The 17,821-nt window shown below is 42.0% G+C and overlaps 2 protein-coding genes across 3 annotated transcripts; one reads left to right on the top strand and one right to left on the bottom strand.

Moving 5' to 3' along the window:
• Window positions 1-1,059: 1,059 nt before the first annotated feature.
• Window positions 1,060-16,197, bottom strand: LOC109881964 (ADP-ribosylation factor-like protein 13B). Its single transcript, XM_020474060.2, has 3 exons — window positions 16,055-16,197; window positions 1,351-1,456; window positions 1,060-1,257 (listed from the first exon to the last, which is right to left on the bottom strand). Exons 1-3 carry the CDS (start codon window positions 16,195-16,197, stop codon window positions 1,060-1,062), a joined length of 447 nt encoding a protein of 148 aa, XP_020329649.2.
• stx19 (syntaxin 19) lies at window positions 2,405-15,055 on the top strand. 2 transcript variants are annotated; one of them, XM_031805586.1, is made up of 5 exons: window positions 2,405-2,716; window positions 11,449-11,715; window positions 11,903-12,139; window positions 12,350-12,562; window positions 12,797-15,055. In XM_031805586.1, the coding sequence occupies exons 2-5, from the start codon at window positions 11,485-11,487 to the stop codon at window positions 13,019-13,021; spliced, it is 906 nt and encodes a 301-aa protein (XP_031661446.1). In that variant the 5' UTR covers window positions 2,405-2,716; window positions 11,449-11,484; the 3' UTR covers window positions 13,022-15,055. The 2 variants fall into 2 exon arrangements, with proteins under 2 accessions (XP_031661446.1, XP_031661447.1); XM_031805587.1 differs by lacking the exon at window positions 2,405-2,716 and having other exon boundaries at window positions 9,311-11,715; window positions 12,389-12,562.
• Window positions 16,198-17,821: the final 1,624 nt, after the last annotated feature.

The following is a 17,821-nucleotide window of genomic DNA, read 5'->3' as shown; positions in this document are numbered from 1 at the left end:
GTATGTCCCCTTCACCTCTCCCTCTTCTAGTATGTCCCCTTCACCTCTCCCCTCTTCTAGTATGTCCCCTTCACCTCTCCCCTCTTCTAGTATGTCCCCTTCACCTCTCCCCTCTTCTAGTATGTCCCCTTCACCTCTCCCTCTTCTAGTATGTCCCCTTCACCTCTCCCTCTTCTAGTATGTCCCCTTCACCTCTCCCTCTTCTAGTATGTCCCCTTCACCTCTCCCCTCTTCTAGTATGTCCCCTTCACCTCTCCCTCTTCTAGTATGTCCCCTTCACCTCTCCCTCTTCTAGTATGTCCCCTTCACCTCTCCCTCTTCTAGTATGTCCCCTTCACCTCTCCCTCTTCTAGTATGTCCCCTTCACCTCTCCCCTCTTCTAGTATGTCCCCTTCACCTCTCCCTCTTCTAGTATGTCCCCTTCACCTCTCCCTCTTCTAGTATGTCCCCTTCACCTCTCCCTCTTCTAGTATGTCCCCTTCACCTCTCCTTCTTCTAGTATGTCCCCTTCACCTCTCCCTCTTCTAGTATGTCCCCTTCACCTCTCCCTCTTCTAGTATGTCCCCTTCACCTCTCCCTCTTCTAGTATGTCCCCTTCACCTCTCCCTCTTCGAGTATGTCCCCTTCTCGTCTCCCCTCTTCTAGTATGTCCCCTTCACCTCTCCCTCTTCTAGTATGTCCCCTTCACCTCTCCCTCTTCTAGTATGTCCCTTCACCTCTCCCTCTTCTAGTATGTCCCCTTCACCTCTCCCTCTTCTAGTATGTCCCCTTCACCTCTCCCATCTTCTAGTATGTCCCCTTCACCTCTCCCTCTTCTAGTATGTCCCCTTCACCTCTCCCTCTTCTAGTATGTCACCTTCACCTCTCCCCTCTTCTAGTATGTCCCCTTCACCTCTCCCTCTTCTAGTATGTCCCCTTCACCTCTCCCCTCTTCTAGTATGTCCCCTTCACCTCTCCCTCTTCTAGTATGTCCCCTTCACCTCTCCCTCTTCTAGTATGTCCCCTTCACCTCTCCCTCTTCTAGTATGTCCCCTTCACCTCTCCCCTCTTCGTCTTTTCTCACCTGTCCTCTTTCTCTAAGCATGCTATCTCTTCTCTTTTTCTCTTGTCCTCCTCTCTGGCCCTCTTATGTGCTGTATCCATCTGCACACGCTCATTAATATAATCATGGGAGATGTAGTCCAGTAGCCATTCCACCCCCTCGCTGATGGACGTATCCAGGGTCTTCCCTGAGCCAAGCACAGCTAAGCACAACTTCTACAGGAACAACACAAGGGCATGTTCCTCTTACAGAAATTCTGAGCTGGCCTTTAGCCTTCAACGATGTATGCTATGGCATGAGACACTGACAATGTGGCAGCGACATTGGTGTCTGTTGACCAGTTTCTCCAGAGAGAGACAGTGTATCAGCTCCACCTCTCCCAGAGCCCCAGACAGGTCCTGCTTATTGGCAAGCCTATGAGTGAGAGTGTGAGAAAGAGCGTGAGAGAGAGCAAGAGTGAGAAAGCAAGAGAGAGAGAGAGAGAGAGAGAGGCAGAGATGGGTCAGGTAACACAAATTAGGTCTCGGTTGTGGGCCGTTATCCACTCAATCTCTTAGTGCTGACACAGATGAATATGGCACACCTGACAACACACATGTCACAATATTATTTTGTTGTCATAACATCTACACATTAGGGAATGAGTCATCCAGCCAGTTAAAGCTGATGAATGCCCTTGTTTAGTATAAGCTGGTAATTATAATTCTGCTTTATTATGTCCTACTGTTGGTTGACATTCTATCCTCCACCCTGTGCTGGTTATGAATCCCATACACGTATGGCTTTCATCCAACAAGAACATTCAGTATTGCTCAGTGTTTTATTTTAGGTAACCATCTTTTTGATGACAACTGTTCAACCCTCTAGAAACAGCCATTCTAAGGGTGTAGAGTAGGACCATGTCCCTTCCCTCCTCAAACGTTCCTGGAATTTCGGGACTTGTCAGAAACAATTTGCCAGCTATGCTCAGTAAAGCCGCTGGAGCCTGAGAAACACAATTGGGCCAGACCAGGGGCTTAGCTGGCAGGATGCACCATTACACATAGAAATGTAATGTATAGAGCTAAAGCAACTTATTCTATACATCTGAGTCACTGCTGTTCTACACATTACAGCTCTATTTGTTCTGTGATGAGGCTCCCTGTTGTTTGAGCAGCTCCTGGGGTAGAGTAGGAGTTGGAGTTCTCCCTATGTGCTCTCCCTTCTCCCACTGACTTAATATCCTTCCCTTTCTTTCTTCAGATAGGCTAATCAGTTTCTCTCCCATTGGCCACAGAGAGTTCTACTTGAGAGAAAGGGTGTGGCCAGACTGGCAGAACCAGATTATCTGGGAAGTGAAGTTATTCCTCTGTTATAGCAGTTTTCTGGCTAACTGTTAACATAGAGGAAAACTAACAGAACAGGTACACCTGTCTCCTACAGCTAACAGGTCTTTGAAGTGGAGGGCTAAGAAGATGCCATGAGGATTATATTCAGGAGGATGGGATAAACATGTTGTTAACTTTATGGATACGTTATGGAGAAATCCACTCTCCATGGCTTGGCTCAAGTGGCAGTTACATTCCTGGTCAAGAATAAAGGGTAGTTTCTACAACAAGGACTACTAATTACAACAAGGACTACTAATTACAACAAGGACTACTAACTACAACAAGGACTACTAACTACAACAAGGTAAATAGAACAACTCATGCCTTCCTGCTTCTGGGAAGCTTTCCACTAGATGTTGGAACATTGCTGCAGGGACTTCAGCCACAAGAGCATTAGTGAGGTCGGGCACTGATGTTGGGTGATTATGCCTGGTTCGCATTCTGCATTTCAATTCATCACAAAGGTGTTCGATGGGGTTGAGGTCAGGCTCTTTGCAGGTCAGTCAACGATCTTTACAAACCCTTTCTGTACAGACCTCGCTTTGTGCATGGAGGCATTGTCATCCTGAAACAGGCTCTTCCCCAAACTGTTGCCACAAAGTTGGAAGCATAGGATCATCTAGAATTGATTTGTATGCTGTAGCATTAAGATTTCCTTTCACTTAAACTAAGGGACCTAGCCCGAACCAGGAAAAAAATCTCCAGACCCTTATTCCTCCTCCACCAAACTTTACAGCCGGCACTATGCATTGGGGTAGGTAGCGTTCTCCTGGCATCCGCCAAACCCAGATTTGTCCATTGGTGAAGCGTGATTCATCACTTCAGAGTACAATGGCGGCGTGGTTTACACCAATCCATTGCACATTGTGATCTTAGACTTGTGTGTGGCTGCTCAGCCATGGAAACCGATTTCATTAAGCTCTCAATGAACAGTTATTGTACTGAAATTGCTTCCATAACTCGGTAGTGAGTGTTGCAACCGAGGAGAGATGATTTTTACACGCTGCGCGCTTCAGCTCTCGAAGGTCCCGTCCCTTGAACTTGTGTGGCCTACCACTTTGCGGCTGAGCCGTTGTTGCTCCTAGATGTTTCCACTTCACAATAACAGCACTTACAGTTGACCAGGGCAGCTGTAGCAGGGCTGGAATTGTATGAACTGACTTGTTGGAAAGGTGGCATCCAATGACAGTGCCACGTTAAGTCACTGAGCTCTTCAGTACCAGCCATTCTGCTGCCAATGTTTGTCTATGGAGATTGCATGACTGTGTGCTCGATTTTACACACCTTGTCAGCAGTGGTGTGGCTGAAATAGCTGAATTCACAAATTTGAAGGGGTGTCCACACTGTATTTTCTCAAGTGTACTGTGGGTATCACCTCCTTGGATTTTTTTCACATTTTGTTGCATTACAAAGTGGGATTGAAATGCATTTAACTGTTTTATTTAACTGTTTTATTAAAATTGTATTAAGAAAAAAGAAAACACGAATATACCTTGATTAAATAAGTATTCACCCCACTTAGTCGAAATAAACACTTTTGGCAGCAATTACAGCTTGTGTTGGATGAGCCCAAAACATAAGGCTTTGCGTTTAGGCCAAATAGTTTATTCCAGTATTACTTTAGTGCCTTGTTGCATTCAGGATGTTTTAGAATATTTTTTATCTGTATATATGAAATCTTCTTTTCACTCTGTCATTTAGGTCATTATTATTATTTTACTACAATGTTGTTGATCCATCCAGTGTTCTCCCTTCACAGCCATTGAACTCTGTAGCTGTTTTAAAATGACCAATGGCCTCATGGTGACGTCCCCGAACAGTTTCCTTCCTGTCCTGCAGCGACTCTATCTTTGTTTTTTCTAGTCAGTTTAATATATCATCCACAGCATAATTATTCATTTGACCATGTTATTGTTACCCATCTACCAATCACTGCCTTTCTTTGAGGCTTTTGAAAAGCTTCCTGGTCGTTGCAGTTGAACCTGTGCTTGAAATTCAATACTTGACTAAGGGACCTTACAGATGTTGTATGGGAGACAGAGGAAGGGGTAGTCATTCAAAAGTCATGTCAACCCTTATTATTTCACACAGAGTGAGTACATGTCATTTATTATATGATTTGTAAGACAATAAATAGTCCTGAACGAATTTAGGCTTGCCTAAACAAAAGGGGTGAATCATTTTGCAACAACTATATTTGAGTCATTACATTTTTATTAATTTGCTAACATTTGTAGAATGTTCTTTTCACTTTGACATTATGGAGTATTTTGTGTAGATCAATGACAAAAACTCCCAACCATTTCAATCCCACTTTGTCACACAACAAAATCCAAAAATGGTGAATACTTATGATGCCCACTATATACTATTACTCTGTCAGATGAAATTCAAGGTTCTCAAGAACACAAAAAGGTGGGCTTCAATGTTAATTCATTTGTTATGAGCTCAGTTGTTTTGACAAAAGAGGATATTTCTTCGTCCAATTCACCTCAACAGAGCAGCTGCATTATGCTGACAAATGAATGTCAACAGTTAGCTCCCTCATAAACTCTGTGACAGTTGAACAGATGGAGATTTGGAAACCAGTCAGAGAACATATCAAACCATAGCAACATTCAGACGGAGTTTATGCAGGCCCTGGTTTTCAGGCTAAATCTCACATTGTTCTAGAATCGGTTGAGTAATGTCTGAATCATAGAGTTACAATAACCAGAACGGACAAGGCCTTTGCTAGGGCTATGGGAGATAAAGTCAATGACCGACCATTAAAAGTTGACTTGATTGGAAATGTATGATCTAGTAGTTGTAATTCTACAGTTTTAATGTGACATCCTGCCTAGAGAAGGTCAGAGGAGGTCTGTTGTGTTAGAATAGGCCTCCCACTTTAGCACTGCTGCAGTCTAAGCACAGAGAACAATGACCACTCTTACATTCATAAACCCAGTCTATGAGATTGTATTGGCTACACCACACACACACACACACACACACACACACACACACACACACACACACACACACACACACACACACACACACACACACACACACACACACACACACACACACACACACACACACAAGCGAAAGGGTTTTTCATGGGTTTTCCTTTTTGTAATCTATCCGGTAATTGGATAGTCTGTGATTCCAATACTACATTTCATTCAAAACACACATTCTGTTCACTCCACCCATTCTAACGGTTCAGGTCCAGCTAGCACATTTGGTTCCTTCAAAGTTGTGGTTTCCCATTGGTTGGGAATGAAGCCATACGTTTCCTGACTGGTAAAACTGTTGTTGTTTTTTTTACATTCTGAGAACGGAAGTGAAAATGTCGCCTGTTCAGTGAATGTTCCTTTTTAGAATGTTTTACTACGGTTCTTCTCCCGGTAGGTTTTATTAACGGAAAGTCTAGGTTGTTTGGGGATTTTTTTATAACTTTCTTAAAAACTTTCACTGAATGGTTCAGTAAGACTTGTAATAACATTACCAGCTTAGTTGAACTGTTTTGAACTCAAAACACAGATAGGACACAATAAGACTTGTAATAACATTACCAGCTTATTTGAACTGTTTTGAACTCAAAACACAGATAGGACACAATAAGACTTGTAATAACATTACCAGCTTAGTTGAACTGTTTTGAACTCAAAACACAGATAGGACACAATAAGACTTGTAATAACATTACCAGCTTAGTTGAACTGTTTTGAACTCAAAACACAGATAGGACACAATAAGACTTGTAATAACATTACCAGCTTAGTTGAACTGTTTTGAACTCAAAACACAGATAGGACACAATAAGACTTGTAATAACATTACCAGCTTAGTTGAACTGTCTTGAACTCAAAACACAGATAGGACACAATAAGACTTGTAATAACATTACCAGCTTAGTTGAACTGTTTTGAACTCAAAACACAGATAGGACACAATAAGACTTGTAATAACATTACCAGGTCAGTTGAACTGTTTTGAACTCAAAACACAGATAGGACACATGGAAATGCATGTTCTTAAGCATTAATCATGCAAAGACATTTATTTTTTATTGTAACCCAGAGTCGGTGAAATTTGAACCTATAATCTTCTGGAATTAGTCCACCGTGCCACCAGGCTCGAGCAAGCATGTCATGTTTATTTATGCATACAAAACAGTTTCAAACAGACCCCATTTCAAAGAAAACAAGCCCTCATTAAGATCAACACACTTAACAAGATGGGGGATAGAGAGAGTTTTGTTGATGCTGAGAGCGGAATGGATACTGAACAAAAATATAAACGCAACACGCAACAATTTCATTGATTTTACTGAGACACGGTTCATATGAGGAAATCAGTCGATTGAAATAAATTCATTAGGCCCCAAATCTATGTATTTCACATGACTGGGAAAACAGATATGCATATGTTGGTCACAGATACCTTAAAGAATAGACCTCACAATGGGCCTTAGGATCTCGTCACAGTGTGTTTGTGCATTCCAATTGCCATCAATAAAATGCTATTGTGTTCGTTGTACGTAGCTTGTGCCTAGCCATACCATAACCCCACCACCAGTATGGAGCACTCTGTTCACAGTGTTGACATCAGCAAACCGCTCGCCCACACAATGCCATATACGTGGTCTGCGGTTGTGAGGCCGGTTGGACGTACTGCCAAATTCTCTAAAACGACCTTGGAGGCAGCTCTGGTGGAAATTTCTGCAGTCAGCATTCCAATTGCACGCTCCCTCAAAACTTGAGACATCTGTGGCATTGTGTTTTGTGACAAAAATGCACATTTTAGTGTGGCCTTTTATTGTCTTCAGCACAAGGTGCACCTATGTAATGATCATGCTGTTTAATAAGATTCTTGATATGCCACACCTGTCAGGTGGATGGATTATTAAATGTTTGAACTGTTAAGAAACATTCAGTTTTTCCTTGTGTAGTCTTAACATTCTGTATACTCCCCTTGTCCTGAGGGTCAAAAATGACCCGCCTCCATTAAACCCCCAAAATAAAGCAGCTTAATTGAATTTTAAACCCCAAATCTATTTTGCAAGTCCAGGATGATGGCTGGCTTCCTGTCCTCATGATCACTGATCTCAGCCATTTTGTGCAGTGTGCTCAGGAGGACCACATTCTTTTTCCTCTTTGGGAGGTAAGAAACTAGAGTGGTGGTGGGGGTGAAGGCAAACTTTGATGAGAAGGCCTCTCTCCCCCTTGTTGCGAGGAGTGCAGGGGGGAGCTCAGAATTGTTCTTTCTAACTGTGCCAACCATGGTGATCGTCCTCTTCAGGAGCTGCTGGCTGAAATCAATCAGTAGCAACACATAATCTCAATTTCTCAGTGTGTGTGTGTCTGTGTGTGTGTGTGTGTGTGTCTCATTGTGTGTAAGACAATCTTTGTACCCTGGTGGTGTACAGCTTTCAAGGAAATATGAAAAAATGCGATGTTTCACATTTTCTAATGTTGGGGTCACTCTAGGAAAAGTAATAAAATTTCAAGTTGAAAAAATATAATTTAGGGGGTTTTCTCTGCCCTCGCCAACAGCCAATGATATTGCAGGGCGCCAAATACAAATCAACAGAAATCTCATAAATCAAAATTTTCAAACATACACGTATTAGGCACCATTTTAAAGATACAATTATTGTTAATCCAGCCACCGTGTCTGATTTCAAAAATGCTTTACAGCGAAAGCTCCACAAATGATTATGTTAGGTCACCACCAACTCACAGAAAAACCCAGCCATTTTTCCAGGCGAAGAGAGTTGTCACAAAAAGCACAAATAGAGATAAAATGAATCACTAATCTTTGATGATCTTAATCAGATGACACTCATAGGACTTCATGTTACACAATACATATATGTTTTGTTTGGTAAAGTTCATATTTATATCCCAAAATCTTTTTACATTAGCGTGTTACGTTCAGTAGTTCCAAAACATTCAGTGATATTGCAGAGAGACACATGAATTCACAGAAATACTCATTATAAATGTCAATGAAAATATAATTTTTCTAAAGTGTTTAGGCTCTGTTCTGTGGTGCTAACTTTACCAAAACGTTATAATTTTTAGACATAGAAATAGAGATACACTTCTCCTTAATGCAACCCCTGTGTCAGATTTCAAAAACACTTTACGGATAAAGCATAATCTGAGAACGCCGCTCAGAGCCCAAACCAGCCAGAGAAATATCTGCCATGTTGGGTAGTCAACATTATTCATAAACAGCATTATAAATATTCACTTACCTTTGATGATCTTCATCAGAATGCACTCCATGGTATCGCAGTTCCACAATAAATGCTTGTTTTGTTTCGATAATGTCCATCATCAGCTTCTTTTGTTAGGGCGTTTGGTAAACAAATCCAAATGCGCGATCTGGTCCATTCGGACGAAACGTTCAAAAAGTTATATTACAGGTCGAAGAAACTTGTCAAACTAAGCATAGAATCAATCTTTAAGATGTTTTTATCATAAAAGTTCAATAATGTTCCAACCGGAGAATTCCATTGTCTGTTGAAAAGCAATGGAACGACAGCTACCTCTCAAGTGAAAGCGCATGACTGAGAACGAGGCTGTAGGCAGACCATTGACTCAAAGAGCTCCCATCTGGTCCCACATCACATGAGAAGCCTGAAACAACGTTCTAAAGACGGTTGACATCTAGTGGAAGCCTTAGGAAGAGCAACATAACCAATATCCCACTGTGTATTCAATAGGGTGAGTTCAAAAACTACAAACCTCAGATTTCCCAATTCCTGTTTGGAAGGTTTTCTCAGGTTTTTGCCTGCCATATGAGTTCTGTTATACTCACAGTTTTAGAAACTTCTGAGTGTTTTCTATCCAATACTAATAATAATAATATATTAGCATCTGGGGCTGAGTAAGGGGGCAGTTCACTCTGGGCAAGCTATTCATCCAAAGTGAAAATGCTGCCCCCTTATCCCAAATAAGTTTTTTAAACATAGTGGCGGGTCAATTTTGACCCTAAAGACAACACAAAGGTTAAAATAACAAAGACAATAAATGTTTTTGTCAAGTTCCTTAAATGTGCTGTGAATGTTCCTAAATCAAGCAAGTATCCTGCACCAATCCCAGAAAGTTGTGGGAAGGCTGTATGCTAAATAAGCATAGGACAACCATGCTCTCACAAAGCTCTAAGAAACATAGTTCCCAGAACGTTATGTGCTAGCTGGGGGTACTCCAAACTATCCAGACACTGCATTAGAAAATAGGAAATGCGGTATATATACGCTTCAGAATAAACTTATGAAACCTACAAACTGTTATAATAATCCACATTTTCTGCTGTGTGTGTGTGTGTGTGTGTGTGTGTGTGTGTGTGTGTGTGTGTGTGTGTGTGTGTGTGTGTGTGTGTGTGTGTGTGTGTGTGTGTGTGTGTGTGTGTGTGTGTGTGTGTGTTAAAAGGTCACTTCTCTGAGCGCTCTCATTATATCGTTATGTCAGGGAGATGTACTAGTGAAGGGAAATGGCTTGCAGCAAAAACATAAACAAGAGAACTTCTCATGGGAAGAAAAGCTGAGGTAGATCCACTGGTGCTGCAGATAAACGTTGTGCCCATCCATCTCTCCCTGCCATCCTAAGTCACAAACACTACTTGTAGCTTAGTGGACCAAAGGGCTGAAGGAATTTCTCAGGAATGTTAATCTTGTCTATGCATTATTAAGTATAGAAGAGCTTCTCAGCTAGTACATAACATTCTTACAAAATACTTTATTTATTGGTATTTCATTACATTAACAGAAAGTTTCCTAAAAATTCAAACATTGTTACATTTAATTTTAATTTTGGTAATATTTCGGGAACGCTCTCAGACTGGTTTGACATTGGGAATGTTCTGAAATAGTTCAGAAAACATTAGGAAACAGTGTTCTTCTATGGGAATTTCAGCATTTCAGCGTAACCTTTCCTACAGGTTTCCTCTTGGTTCTATCAACTTGTTCCAAGAGCATTAAGAAACCTTCCATCAAAACCACAATGAAACTTTAGTAACTTTCAGATGACATTCTAAGAATGTTATTTCAAAACATATAGGCCAATTTTCCATTCTCAGCATCAACAAAACTCTCTCTATCCTCGATCTTGTTAAGTATGTTCAGGGGAGTTGGGCGCGCCCACTAGTTGGCCACACCTGATCTTAATAAGTGTTTCCTTTGAAATGGGGTCTGTTTGAATAGACGAAAATTAACAGCTTAGTATGCTTAAAAAAACATGGTATGATAGCTCCATCCTGGTGCCATAGTAGGCTTATTCCATGGATAAAAACAGAAGGTTAAAGGTTGAATCTCACTGATGCTGTGTCTTGTCACAAAAAAACTAAATGTTTGCGTGATAAATAGCTAAGGAAATACATTTCCATGTGTCCTATCTGTGCTTCAATAAAGTTAACCCCAAATAAGCTAACAGTGTTTTTGAAAGTTTTAAGGAAGTTATTAAAAAATGTCTAAATAACCTCAGGGCATTAATAAAACCTAAGACGTTCTCAGGACCTCCCTGCAACCTAAAAATAAGCATTCCCTGTGGATGCAACATTTTCACTTCTTTTCTCATAATGTTTAAAAAACGTTAAATTTTGCTGTTCAGGAAACTGATGGATTTGTTCCCACAACCAATGTGAAACCAAAAACATACGTTCCCACAACATCCAAGAAACCAAATGTGTTAGCGGGATTGCGATGCTATAAACAAACAAAGTGAAGATAGACGCGATTCCAATTCAAAGTGGACACACCAATGTAAATATTTACCTCATACAATCTTGAGTTCCTCATTGTAATGATGATTAATTGGGATGAACAAGAAAGGAAAGGTCACCTGGTAAAAAGTGTTGACTGAAACGGCTTTGTTCAAAACAGTGTTTTGGTCTTCTCTTTAGGCATACCCATAAACAGTGCATTCGGAAAGTATTCAGACCCCTCGACTTTTTCCATATTTTGCTACGTTACAGCCTTGTTCTAAAATGCTTAGGCTCTGTTCTGTGGTGCTAACTTTACCGAAAGGCCTCAACTGACAGGTTCTGCTATCCTCCTGAGGGAACTCCACTCTGACCATGAGGGACCGCCTGGAGGAGCTGCGTCAGAGGGCCCAGGAGTTCCGGGAGGCAAGAAACAAGGCAGATGAGACCCCATTCCCTGAGGAAGACGCTGACCCAGATGACCCAGCGTGGGTTAGTGTCGCCACCCCGCAGCAGGCTGTGGTGTTTGAGGAGGAACCAGTCCTGGACAACTTCCTGTCCGAGGCTCAGCATATCCGCGGTGACATCACTGAGCTCGAAACCGAGGTGAGTGATCTTACACATTCCTCCTAAGAGTGGTATACACCATTCGATCCTCAAAGCCTGCACCTTAGTTGGACTGCAACTTAATGTCCATGATAATACTGTGGTGAATTCCGGAGGTGGAAGGATCCTCTATAAATCCTTGTTGTTCATTTATAGTTTGACTGAATTCTCTTCTCCATCTCCCCAGGTGAAGAAGTTTAGCCAGCATCAAAGGAGCCTGGTGGCAGCCATGCGTCGTTTCAGTGTGATGAAGAAGGAGAGCAGTGTGACGAGGGACATCAAGCTGCAGGCAGAGAGCATCTACAGACGGCTGGACGCCCTCTTCAAGAAGGCACAGAGTTTAGAAGGCCTGCAGGGACTAGCTACAGCCACTACACGCATCCAACGCTCCCAACACGCAGCGCTACACAGACAATTCCAGCAGGTCACCCTCCAAAAGTTATTAGAACCTTTTATTTCAATAGTGTTTTTCTGATGTGTTCGATAACACATACACATTAGCGTAAAAATATTTGTTAGCTTTAGTTTGCACATGGTGGCCCTCTTGGATATCCGCTGGCACTAGCTAAGCTAACAGTGAACAGAAATGTCTGTTTCTGGTCTAAAGTATTTCCCCCTCTTTTATCACTCCTAGGTGATGCGTTTGTACAACGACTCCATTCTCAATAAACAGGAGCGGTGTAAACACTTCATCATCCGGCAGCTGGAGGTGTCTGGTCGCGACGTCACCGAGGAGGAAGTGGACGAAATGGTTTCTGCAGGGAAGTGGGAGGTGTTTAACCAGAACCTCCTCAACAATGAACGCATCACACGCTCTAAGCTGTCTGAGATCGAGCAGAGACACAAGGTAAGCGTGATGACATTAACATAGAAAAGTTTTGATGTGTAAGAGAATGCGAGACTATGTTATCTAAGCAAAGAGAAGACTTATAAATCCTTCAGTAAGGGAGATCTACAGTAGGCCTCGTCTGTCTGTGACAGACAAACACTAATATTGGCTCTAATTTAGACCAATTTCACTGTCCATTCAGACAACTCCTTGACTAACGTTCAGTCCTAATCTTTTCTGTAACTACTATAGGAGCTGGTGAATCTGGAGAGCAACATGAAAGAGCTGAGAGATCTGTTCATGGATGTCTTTATTTTGGTGGAGGAGCAGGGAGACTACATAGACCACATCCAGACCAGCGTAGAGAAGACACAGGACTATGTCACCGTCAGTAACGAGAAGTTTAAAATGGCTGCCAGGTACAAGAAAAATAACCCATTGAGGAGGCTGTGCTGCTGTTGCTGCCCCTGGAGGTGATGCACATAGAGGAGAGACTGGAGATGCCCTGGAGGTTTTTCAGATCGGGAGAGGAAGAGTTCTGGAGAGTCTGCAGGTGGCATTTCACTTATAAGAATCTTCAGAGGAGACCGTGTGAATCAGGCCTTCGTAGTCGAATTGCTGCAAAGAAACCACTACTAAAGAACACCAATAAGAATAAGAGACCTGCTTGTGCCAAGAAACACGAGCAATGGACATTAGACCGGTAGCAATCTGTCCTTTGGTCTGATGAGTACAAATTTGAGATTTTTGTTTCCAACCTCCGTGTCTTTGTGAGACGCAGAGTAAGTGAACAGATGATCTCTGCATGTGTGGTTCCCATCATGAAGCTTGGAGGGGAGGTGTGATGGTGTGTGGGTGTTTTTCTGGTGACACTGTCAGTGATTTATGTAGAATTCAAGGCACACTTAACCAGCATGACTACCATAGTATTCTGCAGCGATACGCCATCCCATCTGGTTTGCGCTTAGTGGGACTATCATTTGTTTTTCAGATGACCTGGCCTCCACAATCACCTGACCTCCACCCAATTGAGATGGTTTGGGATGATTTGGAAAAAGCAGCAAACAAGTGCTCAGCATATGTTGAAACTCCTTCCAAATGGTTGGAAAAGCATTCCTGGTGAAGCTGGTTGAGAGAACTCCAAGCGTGTACAAAGCTGTCATCCAGGCAAAGGGTGGCTACTTTGAAGAATCTAAAATATAAATATTTGTCTTGGTTACTACATGACTCCATATGTGATATTTCATGGTTTTGATGTCTTCACTATTATTCTACAATGTAAAAAAATAGTGAAAATAAAGAAAAACCTTTGAATGAGTGGGTGTGTCCAAACGTTTGACTGGTACTCTACATATGAATGCATTTACCTGTGAGTTTCACTTCAAATCAGGCAGGCTCAATGGAAAGTCTGTAATATTTCAAAATCTCATTGTGGATTACGTTATTTCACTGTGGTTATATGTTTGATCCCTTTTTATTTCGTTAATGCCATTTAACATTTCAGAAGATGGCTTTCAGACAAAGACATCAAGATTAAAACCCTCTGACTATGAACAAACATCCTGTATTAGGTGAAACTATGACACATTTCAATGTGTCACTGTGCTTTGTCATAGCAGCAGCAGTGTGGGAGTGTTCTTAATTAAATACTGATATGTCTCACAGTGAACACAGGGGAATGCCCGGTCACGAATATATGGCCAAGTATGGGGGACACGTTTATGTGTGTGTGTGTGTGTGTTTGTCAATACCTCAAGAATATTAAACCAACTAAAATTCAAGAGAAGTGAAGGTATTTTGACGGTCCTCACTTGTAAAAAAGCTATTTTAGGCTTTAGGGGTTAGGGTTAGAATTAGGGTTTAGGTTAAAATTAGGGTTAGAGGTTAGGTTTAAGTTTAGGATTAAGCGTTAGGTTTAGGGATAAGGATTAACGTTAGGGTTAAGGTTAGGGTTAGGGAAAATAGGATTTTGAATGGGAATCAATTGTTGATCCCCAAAATTCATCACAAGTATAGTGTGTGTGTGTGTGTGTGTGTGTGTGTGTGTGTGTGTGTGTGTGTGTGTGTGTGTGTGTGTGTGTGTGTGTGTGTGTGTGTGTGTGTGTGTGTGTGTGTGTGTGTGTGTGTGTGTGCGCGTCAACAGTGGACCCAGGTGTCTGATGTCAGAGTCTACACAGAGGACAGGGTGTTCATGGACCTGACTGGTAACACAGGTTTAACTGATATCATAGAACAGGATGTGTCTAGATACACACTGCAGGACACAGGGAGGATATCAACACATGTAGAAAGGTGGGTCAGCTCTAACACAGCTGAACAGGGCACACAATGCTTTCCGAAGGTATTCAAACCCCTTGACTTTTTCCACATTTTATTAAGTTACAGCCTCATTAAATGGTCTTTCTTCCTCATCAATCTACACTCAATACACCATAATGACAAAGTGAAAACAGGTTTTTAGATTGTTTGTGTGCAAATGTATTAGAAATAAAAAAAACTTTACAAAAAATCAGACCCTTTACTCAGTACTTTGTTGAAGCACCTTTAGCATCGTTTACAGACTAGAGTCTTCTTGGGTATGACGGTACAAGCTTGGCACACCTGTATTTGGGGAGTTTCTCCCATTCTTCCCTGCCGATTTTCTCAAACTCTGTCAAGTTGGATTGGGAGCGTCGCTGCACAGCTATTTGCAGGTCATCAAACCAAAGAATCTTGTTTCTCAATCTTGTTTCTCTCTTTTCTGGTCTGATAGTCCATTCGATGCCTTTTGGCAAACTCCAAGCTGGCTGTCATGTGCTTTTTAGTGAGGAGCAGCTTCCGTCTGGCCACTCTACCAAATAGGCCTGATTGGTGGTGTGCTGCAGAGATGGTTGTACTTCTGGAAGGTTCTCCCATCTCAACAGAGGAACTCTGGAGCTCTGTCAGAGTGACCATCGGGTTTTTGGTCACTTCCGTGACCAAGGCCCTTCTCTCCCGATTGCTCAGTTGGGCCGGGCGGCCAGCTCTTGGAAGAATCTTGATGGTTCCAAACTTCTTCCATTTAAGAATGATGGAGGCCACTGTGTTCTTGGGGACCTTCAATGCTGCAAAACATTTTTGGTACATCGACACAATCCTGTCTTGGAGCTCTACTGACAATTCCTTCGACCTCGTGGTTTGGTTTTTTCTCTGACATGCACTGTCAACTGTAGTATCTTATATAGACAGGTGTGTGCCTTTCCAAATCATGTCCAATCAATTTAATTTAACAGAGGTGGACTCATATCAAGTTGTAGAAACTTCTCAAGGACATCTCACCCTTTTCTGGTCTACCTATGCCTACTTAGGCACTTTCCACCACCATCCCCTATTCACCATTAGGAGTACATTAAACTGTTTCGGAGTAACAACCCTGCCACCAAGTGGCTACAGGGAGAAGTACAACAGGAAGCAAAACATTTTGTTAACATCTGAAAGTTCTGTATCAAATGGTACAGAAAAATCAAGTGTATCCCTGGTTGAGTTACTCACAGTAGGACAGCCTTGCCAGCGATGTGGGTGTGCTGTAGGACGTCAGTAATGGCGACCCTGGTGTCTTGGAGGCTTTTGTGAATCGACCACAAATCGACCACAAACACCAGACCATGGGACTGGGTGTAGTAGCTCCCCAACATAGCCCTGCCCAGCCACCCCGCCCCCCACCCCCCAACCAAGTCATAAAAGGTCATTTTACACCCCCCCAAACACAGCTCAGCCACAGACACTCTCCATCCACAAGGGTCTGGTCACACATGTTCTCTGTGAAAGAGCAGAAATTTCACTCACTAATACTCTTCAAGATCTTAAGTTACATTAACTGTTACATGTCAAACTTATTTTGAAGTTACTGTCTGTCTTTGTGTATCAGGGATCAGTCAGTCTGTGAAGTTGTAAGATGTTCTTCCGTAACATGTGAGCAAAGTCAAAGTGTGTCTGAGAGAACAACCATCTGTGGTCAGTCCAGTTATCTGTCATTGTTGTGTGTTGTAGCCTGTGCTAAATCAGACTGGATGAAGCCCAGATCTCAGGAGCTGTGGTAGACTGAAGCAGACGACACAACAGTCTCTAGTCCCTTGTCACAGCTGTTAAAGGGATAGATCACCCAAATACCAAAGACTGAAGTTTTCATACTTTTATTATTGGGTGAAGAATCTCAACCGTAAGCCTATGTAAGAATAAAGTTGATGTTACTGTATGAGAGAGAGGCTCACCTCCCTGTAGATCTGTGATTACCGTGGTCTTCCCTGTGTTGTCCAGACCCACCACCACCAGTCACTTTCCTGCTGGATAGAAAATAACAACACAATGAAAGTTAGGTTTATAGTACACAGGTAGATAGCACGGTTGTGACTAAAGGGACTACAGATTCAAGCAAAAGGGACTTTTTGTGACAAGTTAGTAGAGCATTTTGGCTAACCCTAATCCTTTTCCTAACCTTAGTCTTAGTATCCTACATTCTGCTAACCTGCTACGAATATGTCACTTCCGGTCATAGCTGTTCTCCCTCTAGTCAGAACCAGACAGCACAGGAAGACTACTGTGTCACCTCTACTCACCTAACAGCTTCTCTGCACCAGTCACAACAGAGCATCCTGACCAAATATCTCCTGACTAGCTATTATAGTCAAACTGGGGAAAGATGCTCATTTAATGAGGCAGATAGACTGTAATGGTGGTCATTGTCTCTTTGCCATTCTACAGGGTGTGTTGTGTGATGGCACATTCAACACATAGAATTCATGTGGTCTAAATGGATGTGGTCTAAATATTCGTAGAACTGAGTCCATTGTTGTGGTGTTTTAGAATGTGAAGTGTCACTCACAAAGTTCCAAAATGTGAGAGAGACTTTTTCTCCCCCACATGTTTTATTACCTTATCTAATCACTGTTCTTCTCTGTTTCAGCTGTGGTAGAGTACAGAGAGAAAATACAACAGCAGGTGGCACTGCTGTCAAATAATTGTGTAAAGTGGAGAGACGAGCAAGAATGGACAACTAACTACCTGGGTCAAAGATGCATTACTCTATTGTTTGTATTCTGTATTTGAATTATGACCTACCTACTGAAACCACATTAGATTTGTATATTTTATTCAGCACAAATCACATACCGGTTCGATGTTGCTGCTTCATTACAACTCAATATGATTATTTTGTGACTTGTGTTGCATGTTGATCATGTTGATTAATTTACAACATGACAATATACCCAGCCTGCTGAGCTGTCATGGCTCGGTTGAAAATCACCATGAACACTAGAG

This window comes from Oncorhynchus kisutch, linkage group LG26 (genome assembly GCF_002021735.2).
Source record: "Oncorhynchus kisutch isolate 150728-3 linkage group LG26, Okis_V2, whole genome shotgun sequence".
In the NCBI taxonomy this organism is placed as follows: Eukaryota; Metazoa; Chordata; class Actinopteri; order Salmoniformes; family Salmonidae; genus Oncorhynchus; species Oncorhynchus kisutch.
The sequence above is the reverse complement of the archived record's forward strand: the minus strand, read 5'-3'. Positions and strand labels throughout refer to the sequence as shown.